At 41.7% G+C, this 18,746-nt stretch overlaps 1 protein-coding gene across 4 annotated transcripts in view; it reads right to left on the reverse strand.

The window, feature by feature from the left end:
- HDAC7 (histone deacetylase 7) overlaps nt 1-18,746 on the reverse strand; it is a 425,809-nt gene that overhangs the window by 30,382 nt on the left and 376,681 nt on the right. For all 4 annotated transcript variants that reach the window (XM_075851897.1, XM_075851896.1, XM_075851895.1 and 1 more), the window contains 12 exons: nt 15,505-15,677; nt 14,948-15,032; nt 13,329-13,446; nt 10,340-10,461; nt 8,952-9,074; nt 8,307-8,416; nt 7,376-7,499; nt 5,997-6,193; nt 5,398-5,595; nt 4,335-4,551; nt 4,053-4,186; nt 3,587-3,707 (listed from right to left, as the gene is read on the reverse strand). In XM_075851897.1, the coding sequence (XP_075708012.1) occupies nt 3,587-3,707; nt 4,053-4,186; nt 4,335-4,551; nt 5,398-5,595; nt 5,997-6,193; nt 7,376-7,499; nt 8,307-8,416; nt 8,952-9,074; nt 10,340-10,461; nt 13,329-13,446; nt 14,948-15,032; nt 15,505-15,630 (1,675 nt within the window). In that variant the 5' untranslated portion in view covers nt 15,631-15,677. The remainder of the gene's footprint in view (nt 1-3,586; nt 3,708-4,052; nt 4,187-4,334; nt 4,552-5,397; nt 5,596-5,996; nt 6,194-7,375; nt 7,500-8,306; nt 8,417-8,951; nt 9,075-10,339; nt 10,462-13,328; nt 13,447-14,947; nt 15,033-15,504; nt 15,678-18,746) is intronic.

Here is an 18,746-nt window from a genome sequence, read left to right on the forward strand (position 1 = left end):
AGTGGTTATCTGGAGTTATTCCTTTATTCATTTTCAGACCCCTGATTTTCAGTTGGAAGTTGTTCTAGTTTCAAACTTTTCTCATGTGGGCATATTACATAGTTACATAGTTACATAGTTAGTACGGCTGAAAAAAGACACATGTCCATCAAGTCCAACCAAGGGAAGGGAAAAGGGAAGGAAAAATTTCTACACATAGGAGCTAATATTTTTTTGTTCTAGGAAATTATCTAACCCTTTTTTAAAGCCATCTACTGTCCCTGCTGTGACCAGCTCCTGCGGTAGGCTATTCCATAAATTCACCGTTCTTACTGTAAAGAAGCCTTGTCGCCTCTGCAGCTTGAACCTTTTTTTCTCCAGACGGAGGGAGTGCCCCCTTGTTTTTTGAGCGGGTTTTACAAGGAACAGGATATCACCATATTTTTTGTATGTGCCATTAATATATTTATATAAGTTAATCATGTCCCCCCTTAGTCGTCTTTTTTCAAGGCTAAATAGGTTTAATTCTTTCAATCTTTTCTCATAACTTAAATTCTCCATGCCCCTTATTAGCTTCGTTGCTCTTCTTTGTATTTTTTCCAACTCCAGGGCATCCTTTCTATGAACTGGAGCCCAGAACTGAACTGCATATTCTAGATGGGGCCTCACTAATGCTTTGTAAAGTGGTAATATTACATCCCTGTCTCGCGAGTCCATGCCTCTTTTAATACACGACAATATCTTGCTGGCCTTTGAAGCAGCTGATTGACACTGCATGCTGTTATTGAGTTTATGATTTACAAGAACACCCAGATCCTTCTCAACAAGTGAATCCGCCAGTGTAGCTCCCCCTAGGACATATGATGCATGCAGGTTGTTGGTACCCAGATGCATAACTTTACATTTATCTACATTAAACTTCATCTGCCAAGTGGACGCCCAAACACTTAGTTTGTTTAAATCTGCCTGCAATTCGTGAACATCTTCCATAGTCTGAACTATATTACATAGCTTGGTGTCATCTGCAAAAATAGAAATAGTGCTATTAATCCCATCCTCTATATCATTAATAAATAAGTTGAATAATAGTGGTCCCAGCACTGAACCCTGGGGTACACCACTTATAACCGGTGACCATTCAGAGAAGGAATCATTGACCACAACTCTCTGGATACGGTCCTTGAGCCAATTCTCAATCCAATTACAAACTATATTTTCTAAACCTATAGTCCGTAATTTACCCATTAGGCGTCTATGGGGGACAGTGTCAAATGCCTTTGCAAAGTCCAAAAACACTAAATCCACAGCGGCCCCTCTGTCTAGACTTCTGCTTACCTCTTCATAAAAACAGATTAGGTTAGTTTGACAACTTCTGTCCTTAGTAAAACCGTGCTGGCTGTCACTTATAATGCTATTTATGGTCACATAATCCTGTATATAGTCCCTCAATAGCCCCTCAAACATTTTCCCCACGATGGATGTTAAGCTTACTGGTCTATAATTACCCGGGGAAGACCTAGAGCCCTTTTTGAAAATAGGCACCACATTTGCCCTGCGCCAGTCCCTTGGCACTATACCAGTCACTAGAGATTCTCTGAATATTATGAAAAGGGGGACAGAAATAACTGAACTAAGCTCTTTAAGAATTCTAGGGTGTAACCCATCTGGTCCCGGAGCCTTGTGCACATTTATTTTATTTAATTTAGCTTGGACCATCTCTACATTCATCCAATTCAGTATATCAGCCGATATATTAACAGCACTGGCACCGGCTACATCAGCTGCTCTTTCTTCTGTTGTATATACAGAGCTAAAGAACCCATTTAGTAACTCTGCCTTCTCTTGATCCCCTGTGATCAACTCTCCATTACCACTATCTAGGGGGTCCTACATGTTCAGACCTTGGCTTTTTTGCATTTATATGCTTGAAGAATTTTTTAGGATTTGTTTTACTATCCTTGGCCACCTGCCTTTCATTTTGTATTTTTGCTAATTTTATTACATTTTTACAGATTTTATTAAGCTCTTTATATTTTACAAAGGCTACAGCTGTACCCTCAGATTTGTATTTTTTTTTATCTCTGCCAGTAATACACGCTAGATGTTAGATCTGACGTCAGGATGCTGCTGCCATCACTAGCTCTTATGTATCAGCACAGCTTCATTCCTGTACTGCTTTCACCTTCTAATACAGCCCCTGTATTATCCCTCCACCCCCCTTGTGTCCTCTCCTCTCTCTACACTTATGCTACCTGTGTGATCTCCATCCCCTGTAGACTTTGGGTATAACCCTCCCTCTCTTATACAGTTTACTCTGCTATGTACACTCTTCTTATCCCTGCTGGTTTCTCTATTACTTAGGCCTAATTCACACGAGAATGTCAGTTTTGCGCTCGTAAAAAATGCTGTTTTTCCTGCGTTGCAGTTCAGTGTGGCATCTGTGTATGGTGCGCGTCTGCGTTTTTTACGCGCGCATGTCACCCGTTTTTTACCTCAGCAAAAAAACTGATGGAGGTGTTTTATTTTTTACTCATCATTTCTTTAACTGATGTGTGAAAAACACAGACAGCACACGGATGACGTCCGTTTTTTCACCCACTGACTTCAATGGGTACGTGATGCGCAAAAAACGCAAAAGAATAGGACATGCAGTGAGTTTCACCCAGTGGACACACGCTGCGTGAAAAACACAATGTCTGCATGGCCCCATTGAATTGCATAGGTCCGTATGACATCTGTTGTTTTAACGCACGTAGCACGAACGTGAAATACGCTCGTGTGAATAAGGCCTCAAGTGAAGAGAATGGAAGAGAGCCAAGAACAGTCTGCTGTGGGATCTCTGTTAGAAGCAGCAGCACAGCCAGCTACGTACCGGAGCTAAACAGACTCAACAGCAGCAAAATGGTTATACGTTTTTAATGAAGGCTATTTAGAAAGTTGCTTAATTTTGCATTTAGAAAGCAAATAAACAATAAGAAAGGTTTATGCATCTACCCTCTAAAACAATATACAGGGTTAATTGTATTAATGTCAAATGTTGATCCAGCGATCTGTCCGATTACAAGAAGGGGTCAGGAAGGATTTATTTTCCACTATATTGCAAATTGGGTCTATGCCTTTCAAGTGTGGTTTTTGCCTTCCTCGGGATCACTTGGGGTTTGTAAATATGTAAATGTTGAGCTTGATGAAGTGAGTCTTTTCTCGGCCCACTAACTATGTAACAAAAATATCACAGATATAACAAAATCAGTCTATCAGAAATTCCAGATGTTCTGACCTAGACAAAAACCAGTGAGTTTACTTCGGCCAAACCCCCCCCCCCCCCCCCCAGTCAAATGAACATCCCCACTATGAATTATTAGGACGCCAGTCTGAGCTTCGCATCTGTAGAGAAATAATTCCCATTCTAGCAAAATACCGCCAATCATAGTTTTGACCACCGTGTATAAACTATCACACGGATCACACCTCAGAAATGTTTTGCCAGGTCTGATAACGTTGGATCCAATATGGCAGAAAGATCATTGTTGAATATATATGTGGTTTATAAAATGTGACCATATTCTAACTATTGTTTTGTGTGGTAATACGGGACAGCACGGTGTACCTGCAAGTTTGCGATTGTCCAGTTTCAGTCTATTGTGAGGATTGGTGCCATAGAGAAGAACGTGTGTTTCGGTATGTACAGACTGCAGCTCCTCCAAGGACGCTTTCCTACCACGAATACACTGCAGAGGAAGAAACATTATTTCATTATGAGCAATCCGAATTACTTTGTAAAAAAAATGTTTTTATATATATATTTTTTTTTTACATTTATATTTATATATTAACAACAGCCTCCTGGTAATCCTGCTCTAAATCATGTAAAATTTCACTATGATGTGACACTGCTGGTGTGGTGTTCTTCATCAAGAGTCAGGGCCGGCGTTGCTCTGCAGATCAATGCACAACAGAAGAAACTGCTATATCCCTTTTTTCCTCAGATATGTGGCGCGGTGGTAATACACACATAGGGATGATGTATTTTTTTTAATACGCTAGGATATGTATCAATAACTATTTGGACTTACTTCACAATGGTTCCGTAATCCTCTCTCCTGTAAGCGTGACCAGATACTCTGGATTCTCCCAGCATGCTCTGGGTGGTTGCTGTTGTCCCCACAGGTGCACTGGTGCTTTAACATCACAGAGTCATATACGATTCCTGTAGCGGATAGAAGATACATTTTTATGTACTGTGTCCTTTATTATTATTGTGGTGGTTGCCTCATATCTTCATTAGTGGATATTCAGTGTAGCTCAACATTGCAGGGTTCAGTTCATTGCCCCTTATTCAGTACATCATCCTTTACCTGTGGTGAAGCGCGGCTTGTCGGCTTGCTCTGGCACTGAAAGTGTTATGGTTTTAGATGAGGGGTCTTGAGTGGGGAGAGAAGCTGAAGCTGGAGAAGACTTTGCACGAGAGAGAGGGCGATGTGCTATTGACCCCAGTGGAATCATCAGAGTATCCAGGGGGCCCCTTTTCACATGCTGGGGTGTGCGATGGTGGGCCGTCTCCCAGACGTAGGTCTAAGAAAAATATAAGAAGCGTTGTATATAACCAAACATGTAGCAAGAGCGAAACTAAGAATATATATGAATCTACAACTACACCATTATATCCAATATAAAGTATGAAAAATATAAAGATTGTCAACCATTGATAGAATGAAAGGTATTAGTCTTAGGCATCATTCACATCCGTGTCGGGACTCCGAGCTTGGGTTCCATCGGACCTTTCCGTCAGGGGAATCCATGAACGGAAACCAAACTGAAACCAACGGAAACCATAACTTTCATTAGCATTGATTTCAATGGTAACGCATCCGTTAAAAATGGTTTCAGTTGGTCACCGTTCTGTAAGGTTTCTGTTTTGACAGAATCAATAGCGCAGTCGACTACACTATTGATTCCGTCAAAACAACGGAAACCTTACAGAACGGTGACCAACCGAACCCATTTGCAACAGAAGCCTTACCATTGAAACCAATGGTAACGCAAACGGAAAGCTATGGTTTCCGTTTGTTTCAGTTTGGTTTCCGTTCATGGGTTCCCCTGACAGAAAGGTCAGACGGAACCGAGGAACGGAACCCCGACGTAGATGTGAACGAAGAAATTGATGGCATATTACTAGGATATGACATCAATGTCCAATCAGTGGGATCCAACGCATATGACCGCATTGATCTCTATAACAAAGTGGCAGTGGCGCTAGGAAAGCACCATGCCACTTTGTTTCCCGTCAGCTACGCTTAGCTTTTTTCGGCGGTTGCATGGTTGGCCATTGACTTCTATCCTCAAGTTCCACATTTGTGTGGTAAATCACAAGGCCCTGTTTATGGCTGTGACGGATGTGCTTGAATAAGGGGGCTTTACCTGTGGAAGGAAGTGCTGTTGGACCACTGGCTGGTTGCTGCTGTGCGTCTCTTGTGGGACACCCCGCAAAGCCTCCATCCGGACTCGAGAAGGGTTTCCTCCCAGCTCTGTCGGCCTTTCATTTACAGAAACACAGTCATCCATCTCTTCTGAAGGAATCTGGCTTAATCGTGGTTTTTCACTTGTTTTCTGAGGGCGCTGAATGGGAAGATGATGACGAAGCAGATCCAAATTGAATGTAAACATTAGATATCATACTAAAGTGGAACAATGCTGGACTCTGCTACAATGAACATATGGGAATCGGGAGACCCCCATACACAAAAGTTTGTTGGCGGATCTCATCGAAATCGGCAGGTTTGGACGACTTTTATCTCATGTATACATAGGTATTAGTTGCAGGTCACTAGGCAGCCATGTCTGTAGCTCAGTCACCATAAACAGCCTTCTGCAGTAAGATCTACGTCTTCTGATATAAGGAGGGACTAAACACCTGCACGTTTGGTGGATTCGAGTAAATAACCACAACTTTAACGGATTTAACTTTAGACTACATCATACATACAAGTCGAGTGTCAACTGTTTAAATATATCCTCACCTTGTTTACCCATTTTGAATAATTGGGGAATGCTGCATATTTCTGCTGGAAAAGTAGTTGCTGCTGGAGTGTGTTGGGATTTTGAGGAAGTGGCTCAGAACGCGTGCGACTTAAAGCTCTGTGTCCCGTAGCAGATAAATGGTCAGTGCTGATAATAGAGTGTGTGAATTGCAATGGCATAGTACCCAGGCCTTGTACTAAAATACAAAAAAAAGGGGACTTTTCAATTCACTAAGAAACACACGTTATATTTACAATCACCACAAGATGGCAGTGTGGGCAATTGGATTTTTAATAAAACCTTCTAAAATAAGTCATAAAATAGAGACATGTGTAATTCAGTCCTGTACACCGAAACGAGATCATGTATGTTCATATCTCATACTCTGATAACAAAGAGTGATCTGAGAAAATAGCATGCCCTTTATCGGAGCAGTCTCCAAATGCCTTAAACCACATAAACCATATTGAACAATATAAGCAGTATTATTGGTAATAATTATTGGTAATAATAGTACATCTACATGTGAAAGGATTATAAACCAAAAGAAAAATCATAGTAGCTATAAACCAATGATAACAGTCATGTCTTTCGTCCCGCACGCCATTTTTAGTCGGATTATCCTGAAATCTAGATAAAACGTTCTGGTACTTACTTTAGTTAATGCACGATAAAAGCCATATTATGATCAGGGTACATTGTTCTATTTGTTACATAGTAACTAGTTTAAAGCACACCTATCATTATAGCATTTGTGCATCAGTATTAAAGGTGATCTATGGAACTTTGTAATACATTTTATTAAGGGAAAGGGGTATCTTATTTTATTTTGCAGCAGTCCATAGATCCCTTTTCCATGCTTTCTATAAAGGTACCTCATCATTTAATAAAATATCTGTCTAGAATAAAACAGTAATACTACACAGGTAGGAGGGGGGATGCAGCTGCAGCAGTATATCTTCCTCAGGACTAGATAAAGCAAATATGTGCAATCTACATTACAGCAGTGGCCAATGACCCCCCAAAAAAATCCATCTGGATGGTCCTGATATTTGTCATAGTTGTCACCAAGCTCCTCTTGGTTCAGTGACTTGACATTTATTTAAAGGTTTTCCCACTGCTAGAATGTGAGCTGTCAAAGGCTTACATATGACAGAGACAAAGCATGCGGTTTCTATGGAGGCTCTGGAGAGAGGGGCCCAGCCCTGGTTGATCCCATACACTTTGCGTGTGGCGAGAACCTGTGTAGGACTGGCCTCTCCAGAGGAACTGCATTGTAAGCAAACAAGAGGGTGGGGAATTAACCCCAAGGGTCATGGAAAGGTGTGGAAGGGGAAACAAACAGCAGTACCTTCTGTACTAACCGGATAATACATACCTGCAACCAAAGGAGTGTGTGCACCAGAGGGCTCCAGGATAATGAGAGGCTGAATACGAGCTGCAGCCAGGGAATTTGTACCATCATCAATACCAGGCACATACATAACTCTGGGGATCAGACCCTGAATAGAAGAGGACATCACATCAGTACATACAACTTACTAACATTCTAATAACTGTCCAGGAGCTCCAAAAAACTGGAGATATGAACTGCAATCACAAGTTGAGTATATGGATAAGTCTCCTAGTCATGAAACGTAGAAGAATAAAAGTATATCAAAACATCAATATGATCAAGAAAACTATCCTGGTAAGCTGAAGCCTGCTGGATCTGGTTTATAGCATTACATATATAATCTTGGAAGGTAATGATTCTCCTTGCGGAGATTCAGCTGGTAGTGAGTCTTAAGGGCAGTGCACCCTGGGAAAAAAAAAAAAAAGTATGCAAAATAGCTTTGCTCCAGAAGGAAGAAGATGGTATCTCTAATGCCACCTATGGGTGACTAGCCTCTAAGTCAATGTCCGACTCTTTATAGAGCCTTGAACCATCATGTGGGTTACTAGCCCAACCAGGGACATCCATTTGTAGCCAACACTGTTTCAACCTTGTTGCTCCTCATCAGTACAGAGTAGGGTTCTAGTTGGCTAAGTGAGATGCCTTTGAGGCAGATCTTGGAAGGTACCGATTCTCCTTGCAGAGATCCAGCTGGTAGGGAGTCTTAAGGGCTATGCTCCATGGGAAAGTATGCAAAATATCTATTCTCCAGAAGGAAGAAAACAGTCTCTCTATTGCCATCTATAAACGGATTGCACGGGATTAGGTCTCCCAGAAAACCATGGCTGGTGTGGAAATCTCACAGAACAGGTTGAGCATTAAGTGAAGGAAACTTATTTTTGTTTTGGGTCCATGGATATTACAAAGCTCTTACCTCTGAGCCAGCACCGGGTAGTGAGGACAGACTTCCATTTTCAGCTGGCAGACTATCATTCGGAGAGCTGCAGCCAGAGACAGGAGTACTGCTACTACTTGGGGATGAATCTGCAAAGAAACAAGGCAAAGACTCAAGACAATTGAAAGATGAAAAGACTGGACGGTCGTGTATAATCAATTCTACCAATGAGGTTTTTTTTTTTTAGATATAACTCTAAATACAATAGTTGACATCGTTTTCAACGACTATATAACACCACTAGAGAATAAATATAATAAGAATGGAACACAATATTACAATGTACTCTGCAGCTAGGAGGATTTGTATTAAATCCCCATCTATGGAATAGTTAACATAGAGCAAAATAAGATTTGTTCCCTTTGTCAAGTAATTCCATCGAAAACCATCAGACTGACTATTCTCCATTGGTTTTACAGGCTGCGCTGCAGCTTTAGGCAATGGAAATTCCAAAATGTAGAAACATGTAATATGCTAGGATGTGTATATAGCTGGATAGCCTAGGTTATAAATGTGAGGCTTTGTGATTGTGATGCTGTACAAAATGTCTAAAGCTAAACTGGTGAGAAGGAAAAGGACATCACCCTACTTGTGTTTCCAACCCCTCGTGCATCGTTCACCCACCCTGTGTCTCTGGGGGTCTTCTTCTAACTGCTGGTGGAGCACTTTCCTTGCGCATGAGTGGGTTCTTCCTCCTCTCCCCAGACTTCTTGGGTCTGACAGGCCACTTCAAGTTTGGCTCAGAGGCTGTGGGGAAATTAAGTGCATAGTTCTATATGTTAACAGCTCACATGCAACCAAACCAAGTTCTGGATTCAGGATTTCTAGTTGTTTAGACGGCACCAGCACAGAACACGTGAGCACACATATGTGCAGGAACTATAGCTGGCAAATAAAAAACTAATGGGATAACATTCTCATAGATAATGGTAACGATCAACCCACAACCTTTATACAATATAGTACGGAGATCCCAAACTAGTTGGAAACCATTAAAGAGCCATATTGCAAGTCCTGTAATGGGCGACCCTGTACTAGGACTGTAGTAGGGACACCCTAACTTCTAAAGCGTCTCTTCTGTAAGCTACGGGACTTCTACAGAACCCGAGCAAACTCGTGATGATTCCATGAAGTGTTCACCGTCGCTCTTATAAGCTTTATATCATGTGCCTAAGACATCGTTTGCTGAGCTTATAATGTACAATCGCTATCAAAACAGCTAAACGGCCAATGGGTACAGAACGCAGAGAACAAGTGGTTGGCTTTTCCCTGCTCACAAATCCATTTGGGATGATAATGCACCAATTTGCCTTTATGCCATGTATTGGTAAGGAGATCCGCACTGGAATACAAAGAACTCTCACTTATATCGTGGAGAACGTGCCTGTACACTTATGGTTATGTTCACATGACAGACTAGTCAAGGACATTATACCTGTTCAGATGGAAGTATCGCTTGTCTGTATTTTTGACCAGATCTCTAAATGCTTAGTATTATGTGCTATTTACAATCAGTTGTCATTTAGGGCCCAACCTCAGATGTGAATACGGATAGTGAACGAGGGGTCAGCAACCATCGGCACTCCAGCTGCTGTGAAACTACAAGTCCTAGCATGCCCTGACAGCCAAAGGCTTTATTATTCCAACCAAAAGACTGTCAGGGCATGCTGGGAATTGTAGTTTCACAACAGCTGAAGCGCCGAAAGTTGCCGAGCCCTGAAGTAGTCCAATGAAAGTTGAAAGTACACTGGACTGATACTCGTGTTATGCCTGGTACAGAGCCAGTGGTAGACCCAGGGATTTAAAGAGAGACTAGAAGTGTCATGCACCGCCCCCTCAGGACCCATACTAGGAATAACACAGCGTATCAGTTTCGCCCAGTGTCCATTTAATATCAGTTGGTACTGGAATCACGCATGTAATAAACTGCACAAGTATTTTGTCTATCCTCTAAAAAAAAAAAATGTACAGCCATGTTTATTATTATTCTTTTTTTTTTTTATAGAAAATACCTGTTCTCCTAAGAGGAAGAACATGATCAGAAGAAGTGTTACAGCCACTGGGTGCAGCCTGAGGAATGAAATTATTGGAGATAGTGGTATGAAGGTTACTCTTTTCCGCAATCTCAGATGATCTAAAAAACAAAACAAAAAAATAAATAAAAAAATACATGAATCTAAATAATCAAATATCACAAATCATTTCACTTACAGAATACATATTCGTGGTATTGTATATCGTCTACCACCTTGACAATGTTGGTTTAGCAAGCATTCTCCGTAAATTATAACAAATAAACAAGATTGATCCGGAGTGTATATATAAAAAATAACTTTTACTTAAATTTCTTTAAAACATAAGCATTTTTGCGACATGTGCGCATAAATTCAATTCATTCGTCACAGTTGTATGCAATTTTTCATGTGTTTTTTCAGTATGCATATACAACAATATTGAAGACAGCAAAATAGTCCACCTTTTAAGGTTTCCTAATCCATATGGTTTCAATAATTTGTTAATTTCAGAGGTTCTCTCATAAGCACTTAGATGATCTGTTTGTCATATAAGATATACAGGAGACATAAGATTTATTCGGGCAGTTGCCCTCCTACCCCTTTATTTTTGGGATGATGGTGTTCCTTTCAGGAGTTGTCTGTAAAATCCTGGATTTAGTTGGACCTCTGAAGTAAGGTAATTTTTCTCCCAATTTCTCTCCCAACGCGTTTCCTCTGACCCATTGATTCCTCAGGGGAGATAGGTCATGAATGCTGCTTCGTCCTATTCCTTGGGAAGCTGCATGAAAATTAGATGTGGCTGTCTTGTGAAGAAAGTAGTTTGCTGTCAGCAAAACATGCTTGCAGTGGCAAGAGAATGGCCTCTCGGTTTGGAGGCAGAGTATCGGCGTCTGGTCCTGACGCCTGCTGTCACTACACTGAGGGATTCCCTGTCTCTTTTTATAATCCATTCCCCACCCACCCATACACACCTCCCAGGTGTGACACACCTCCCCAGTGACGTGTTTAGAAGAGGTAGGGGGGGGTGTGTGCTGAAGGGGGCGGGGACCCGCAGCGCCGCCGCCGCCGACACAAGGGAAGATTTCCCTGTGTCTGAGGTGACACAAGCACGCCGCAGGCCTCCGTCCTATGTCCCCAGATCGTGCTCCCTAGACATCTCCTAACGGAGGAGATGTACAGTAAACGTCTGCATACAGCGATGGATATAATCGCTGCTTGCAGACGCGTAGTCAGGGGAACGTTCTCCGTTCTAGGGAGCACGATCTGGGGACATAGGACGGAGGCCTGCGGCGTGCTTGTGTCACCTCAGACACAGGGAAATCTTCCCTTGTGTCGGCGGCGGCGGCGCTGCGGGTCCCCGCCCCCTTCAGGACACACCCCCCCCCTACCTCTTCTAAACACGTCACTGGGGAGGTGTGTCACACCTGGGAGGTGTGTATGGGTGGGTGGGGAATGGATTATAAAAAGAGACAGGGAATCCCTCAGTGTAGTGACAGCAGGCGTCAGGACCAGACGCCGATACTTTGCCTCCAAACCGAGAGGCCATTCTCTTGCCACTGCAAGCATGTTTTGCTGACAGCAAACTACTTTCTTCACAAGACAGCTACATCTAATTTTCATGCAGCTTCCCAAGGAATAGGACGAAGCAGCATTCATGACCTATCTCCCCTGAGGAATCAATGGGTCAGAGGAAACGCGTTGGGAGAGAAATTGGGAGAAAAATTACCTTACTTCAGAGGTCCAACTAAATCCAGGATTTTACAGACAACTCCTGAAAGGAACACCATCATCCCAAAAATAAAGGGGTAGGAGGGCAACTGCCCGAATAAATCTTATGTCTCCTGTATATCTTATATGACAAACAGATCATCTAAGTGCTTATGAGAGAACCTCTGAAATTAACAAATTATTGAAACCATATGGATTAGGAAACCTTAAAAGGTGGACTATTTTGCGGTCTTCAATATTGTTGTATATGCATACTGAAAAAACACATGAAAAATTGCATACAACTGTGACGAATGAATTGAATTTATGCGCACATGTCGCAAAAATGCTTATGTTTTAAAGAAATTTAAGTAAAAGTTATTTTTTATATATACACTTACAGAATACGAAGACATTCATTTTATGTCCAGTGGTTATTTAAAAGCTACAGAAATCATATCCAGTACTAAAAGCCAATACAATGACCTGATGTGGACACAGTGTATAGGAGCTAGCCTTGACAAACGGACTTGTAGTGTAGTCAGTGTGGTCATCCTGCCCTTTGGTGACGTCACCATGCTTTGAATCAGCTAGTGGAGCACATGTATACTAGGTCTGTGATTTCAGTACGTCAGGCTTGTGAACTTAAAGAGGACCCGTTACTAGGATCATATAAGTTGAACTGGTTAACTGACCTGAATTGCGAAAGCACTGTTTTGTTTCTGTTTTTTTCCTGAACCCCTCCATTCCGGAGTTATGGCCCACTATTGTGTTGGCTCCCTATATGCTAATTTGCTGTAGTTTGCCAACGGAGAGGTGCTAGCTTCCCTGCCTCTGATGCTGTCCAATCAGCGCGAGGCAGTTTATGGATAGTTCACGCCCTGTTGGCTAACTACAAGAAATTAGCATAAAGGGAGCCAACACAACAGTGGGCCATATCTTTGAAGGGGAAGGGGGTCCAGGAAATATAAAAAAAACAGCACTGTAATCAGGGAGAAATCGCTATTCAGGCCAGTAAACCAGTACAACTTATATGACCTAGTGGCAGGTCCCCTTAAACAAGGGCTTATGTGCCTTTCATTCCCAGTAATTTTCTGATCTCCCTTGGGGTAACCCACCCTCTCCTTCAAGCAATGCGGTCACATCTGAAGAAAATGTAATGAATTGGGATTATACAAAAATGAAACACCAATTTATTTATGCTCCACACTGAATTAATACGATCACTTCGTCTGCATGGCTACCTGATGCAACAAGACAAAGCAGAATTAAAAGTTACCTGTAAGGCATGGCAGAGCTGCTGTGGTTGGTGGGATTATTGCGGTCTGGAGCCACTTGCTGCTTGTTTCGGATCATCTCTGACAGTTTCTGTTTCACTGCTGGGCTGGCGTTGGCACCTAGGACCATAAAGTACCCAAAGTCATGAGTAAAAATGACAAAAAAGCTAATTAAAGGCAAATGCAACCACTCAATCTGGAGATGGTTGGGTGTGAATGGAAACTGGCAGTGCGGCATCCAAATTAAAGGGCCATTCCACCCTTAAAAAATGGGGGGGGGGCTGCAAAATCAACATGTAGATTTCGGGGTGAGGGACTGTATTGCATTTTACAATATATGTGAAAGCCCAAAAGGTATATGATGCTCTAATCCCACCAGGAACTATAGAGTACCAGTCTATTAAGGCAAATGGACCTCAAAAAAGGGAGGTCTGGGCACACCCGGCCCATCCAATGGCCTAGAATAATTGGTAAACTAGTAAAATAAGGGTCTACCAAATCAAAGAAATTTGATTCTAAATATTTTTCATTTACTATGGATGACTTCACTATTCACGATGTGCAGAGTATATTTGCTTAAGTTTTGGTTTTACATTTTTTATGCTTTTTTTTCAAGAAGTATCTTAAAAATGAGTTGCATTTTTTTGGTTTTGTTTTTACTGAGGGATTAACATTGTTAATTTGATAGGTTAATTTATTAATGTTTACCAATAATTACAATGACATAAAAATGGCAGGCATTCGGCATCCACCCTGCAGAGGGCGACCGTGTACTACACTCCTCAACAATACAATGGCTGTTAGTGAATATCTGGCGATTTTATTTTTCCACAATTCATTTTGTGATGGATCATTCCAGATACCTAGAAAGGTGAATTACTCATTTATAATGTCTGTGTAAGGTAACATGTATTGCTGGAATTCCCCGTGGTTGTCCAGCAGACCTGTGCCATAAAGTATTCTGAATTACCTGCTGAGAAATCATGGGGAATTCTGCATTTGATCAACATTTTGCAGTGTACTATTACAAGAGTGATCCCGCACCTGAAGAGAATGTTTCCAATATTAATATTATAGAAGAGATCTGCTACTTGAAGTGTAGATAAACTTTTAACAAACTTCTCACATGTCAGAAGTTTGGATTGGTGGGGGGTCCGAGCACTGAGACCACCACTAATTGCTAGAAAGAAGAAGCTGAAGCGCTCGTGTGATCGTTCAGCCGCTTCATTTCTGTTCGGCTTTTTCCGGAAATAAATGTATCGGTGTACGGACTCAATAGAAAGTCTATGAGCCCATGCACCGCTACATCGGCTTTCTGGAAAAAGCAGGACACGAAGCGGCTAAGCGATCACACGAGCGCTTCAGCTGCTTCTTTCTAGCGATTGGGGGGGGGTCTCAGTGTTCGGACCCCCAAAAATCCGAACTTCTGACATGTCACTATGATATGTCAGAAGTTTGTTAAACGTTTAGCTACACTTTATGCAGTTTCCAATTATATATTTTTTCTTCTCAAGGTAAAACTGCATTTTACGGTTACATCATACAGATATTTTTTCTACATTTCTTGCCATTGTATTCTATCATTATAGTAGATCAGACAACATAATAATCGTTTCCATACTGCATTTGCTTTTGTCCTTGTTGACCAGCTGCCTGAGACTTTGATCCTGTCGTCCATGATCAGAATTCCGACAATCCATGTTCATCTGCGACGATAAAGACAGAATATCAGCACTTCCTATGTGATATGGTCACGGTCCAACTCCTAGTATGTAAGTGATCATTCTGTCTGCAATAAGTGTGAATGTTGTGATGTGCAAAAGGGAATTGAAAAAAAATTGTTCCAGGATTAGTAAAAATGGGCTGCTGTTTTTCCTAGAAACAGCACCACTCTTGTCCGTGGGCTGTGTCTGGTATTGCAGCTCAACCCCAAGGGGATCTAAGATCAAATAACAGAACATGTCTAGTCCTCGGTTTTAATATTTCATAAGTGAGTTTTGGGTCCCACAATTGTATTCATACAGAATCTGACCGAAAACAAACAACTTTCCCTCAACCTAGACATGTTTTGTATATTTTTGGGAAGCTTTGTTTCCACACAGCAAATACATGTAATGTCAGCAATATCATGTCTGTCTAACACTGCAGAGACAAGATGGCGATATAACAACAACATACCCTATGCTTGTGCTCCATGTGCTGCTGTGAGCTTATGGAAGGGAAGAGAACTTGCTGGGACGGTTTCATGTTGAGGAGAGAGGTGTCCGGCCGCTGGTTAAGGTGATGGATTACGTGAAACTCCATAAGGGAAGGTTGTGTCAGGACTGTGCTTGAGGGAACAGTCAAGTCCACTGCAATACAAACCATCAATAAACACATAAAGAAGACGTTTGTTCCCCTTTCAACACCACTTTACTGTTTGTATACAGAAATTAATCTACAAAAAAGTTTAGTAATTTTGTAGACACATTGGAGGCTATGTTCACATCTGCGTTCGTTATTCCGTTGGGAATAACTGGAAGCGCTGGTTCCTTTGCACCCTGGACACCACCGGCGGCCGACAAAACCCACTGACTTTAATGGGCTGTCGGTTTTCAGTCAGGGTGTTCGTGGTTTAACCGGACGCAACAGTGCATGCTGCGCGAATATTTCCGGTATTGTCAGTGGAATCTGTGACGTAGGCCCCGAACGAACCCTCTAATGTAGATGTGAACTAGGCCTGACTTTTCCTGGGCTACAGCCTGTATTATAGTCCAGAACATCCAGATTCAAATCTCCCAGCAATTCCTTGTTCAGGGTCTTTACTCCGCTTTCTACACTGTGTGCACAATTATTAGAGGAGTATTTTGACCAGATCATCATTTGTATGCATATTTTCCAACTCCAAGCTGTATAAACTTGACTGCTTATTGGATAAAGCATATCAGGTGATGTGTATTTGTGTATTGAGGACCTAAGGAGATCAAGACCCTGTATCAAGGTGTGCAGAATTTTAAGGTATGTTCACACGCGTAACAAAATATGGCTGAAAATACGGAGCCGTTTTCAAGGAAAAACAGCTCCTGATTTTCAGCCGTTTTATAAATCAAACTAGTGTTTATCGCTGCGTTTTTTACAGCCGTTTTTGGAGCTGTTTTTCTATTGTCAATGAAAAACGGCTCCAAAAACAGCTCAAGAAGTGACATGCACTTCTTTTTATGGGGCATTTTTTTGTGCGCCATTTTTTTTTAAAAATGAAGCATAAAAAAACGTCCTGTCAGAACAGAACGCTGTATTTCCCATTGAAATCAATGGGCAGATGTTTGTAGGCGTTCTGCTTCCGATTTTTCTGCCGTTTTTCGGGACGTTTACGACCCCCGAAGAACGGCTAAAAACAGCCTGTCTGAACATACTCTCAGGCAGCTTGTATTCCTTTGGCAAAACGGCCCAAAAAAAGAGATTTAACCCCTTAAGGACACGGCCAATTTTAGCCTTGAGGACAGAGCAATTTTTTTTACATTTCCCTCTTTGCATCCCGACGCTCATAACGCTTTTATTTTTTGTACGACATAGTTGTATGAGACTTTGTTTTTTGCGGGACGAGTTGTACTTTATGTGGGTACCATTTTTTGGTACAAATACATTATCGTTTAATTTCTATAAATTTTTAATTAGATTAAAATGCAGAAAAAAAGCAGTTGCGCAGCAGTTTTAATTTTTTTTTTTTTACACCATACACCGATCATCATAAATAATGGTATACATTTGTTGTACACGTTGTTACGGTCGTGGCGATACCAAATATGTCCATATTATTTCATGTTTTGGGACTTGTATTTTAAAAAGTTGATTTATTATAAAAAATGTGTATTTCTGTGTATTTTATTTACTTTTTATTTATTTATTTACCATTATTTTTTTTTTACATTCATTTAACTTTTTTTGTTAATCCCATAAAGGGATTTATCATTTAGATTTTTATTTTGTAACTGCAATGTACTGGCATAGATCTATATGCCAGTACATTAGCCTGTTACTGATCGTACACAGGCAGTTGTTAGGGCATACCTCAGTATGCCCTAACAACAGGAAATATGTTCAGACAGCCCTGGGGTCCTTCACTGGACCCTGGGCTGTCTGGCCATACGAGTTGTGGGCTTTGATCGCGTCACAGTTATTTTCTGTGACGCGATCAATGTGCAGTCCCCTCTCTTTGAACGCCGCGATCAGCTGTCATCGCGGCGTTCAAAGGGTTAACAGCGGAGAGATGATGTTTCTCTCCTCTCCGCTGTCAGAGCGGGGCCGTGGCTGTGTATTACAGCCGTTGCCCCGCTCTCGATCGCACACACAGAGACGGCACAGACGGCTGTCACACAGGACGAGTATGCTCGTCCTAATGCGCGAAGTGCTCGCCGCTCAGGACGAGCATACTCGTCCTGTGTCGGCAACCAGTTAACGGACTCTGAAAATGTAAACATTGTTAAGTCTTTCAGAGGAATGCAACGCTCTTGAAATTGCTCAGATATTGGGGCGTGATCACAGAACCATCAAGCGTTTTGTTGCAAATAGTCAACAGGGTCGCAAGAAACGTGTTGACAAAAAAAAAAAAAAAAGAGAAAAAAAAAAAGACAATTAACTGCCAAAGATTTGAGAAGAATCAAATGTGAAGCGACCAGGAACCCATTATCCTCCAGTGCTGTCATATTCCAGAACTTCAGCCTCCCTGGAGTGCCCAGAAGTACAAGGTGTTCAGAGCTCAGAGACATGGCCAAGGTAAAGAAGCCTGAAACCCGACCACCACTGAACAAGACACATAAGATGAAACGTCAGGACTGGGCCAAGAAAAAGGTTTTATGGACTGATGAGATGAGAGTGACTGTTGACGGACCAGATGGATTGGCCCGTGGCTGGATCAGTAACGGGCACAGAGCTCCACTTAGACTCAGACACCAGCAAGGTGGAGGTGGGTACTGCTATGGGCTGGTATTATTAAAGATGAGCTAGTTGGACCTTTTCGTGTTGAAGATGGACTAAAAATCAACTCCCAAACCTACTGCAAGGCTAGTCAGTAAAGGCCCTAAAGATGAAAGAATAATGACATGGCTCCTACCTCACCCGACCTTAACCCTATTGAGAACTTGTGGGTCCTTCTTAAACGGCAGATTTACGGTGAAGGAAAACAGTGCACCCCTCTGAACAGTGTCTGGGCGGCTGTGGTTGCTGCTGCAGAAAAAGTTGATAGTCAACAGATTAAGAAACTGACAGACTCCATGGATGGATGGCTTATGACCGTTATTGAAAAGAAGGGGGGCTATATTGGTGACATATTTTTTTGTGTGCAAATATCAGAAATGTTTATTTGTAAATTTTTAGTTTGTTTGTTTATTATTCTCACTTTAACAAGTGAAATGGGAACATTTTCCTTTTTCATTTAGTTACAT

Source organism: Rhinoderma darwinii, chromosome 2 (assembly GCF_050947455.1).
Source record: "Rhinoderma darwinii isolate aRhiDar2 chromosome 2, aRhiDar2.hap1, whole genome shotgun sequence".
Lineage (NCBI taxonomy): Eukaryota > Metazoa > Chordata > Amphibia > Anura > Rhinodermatidae > Rhinoderma > Rhinoderma darwinii.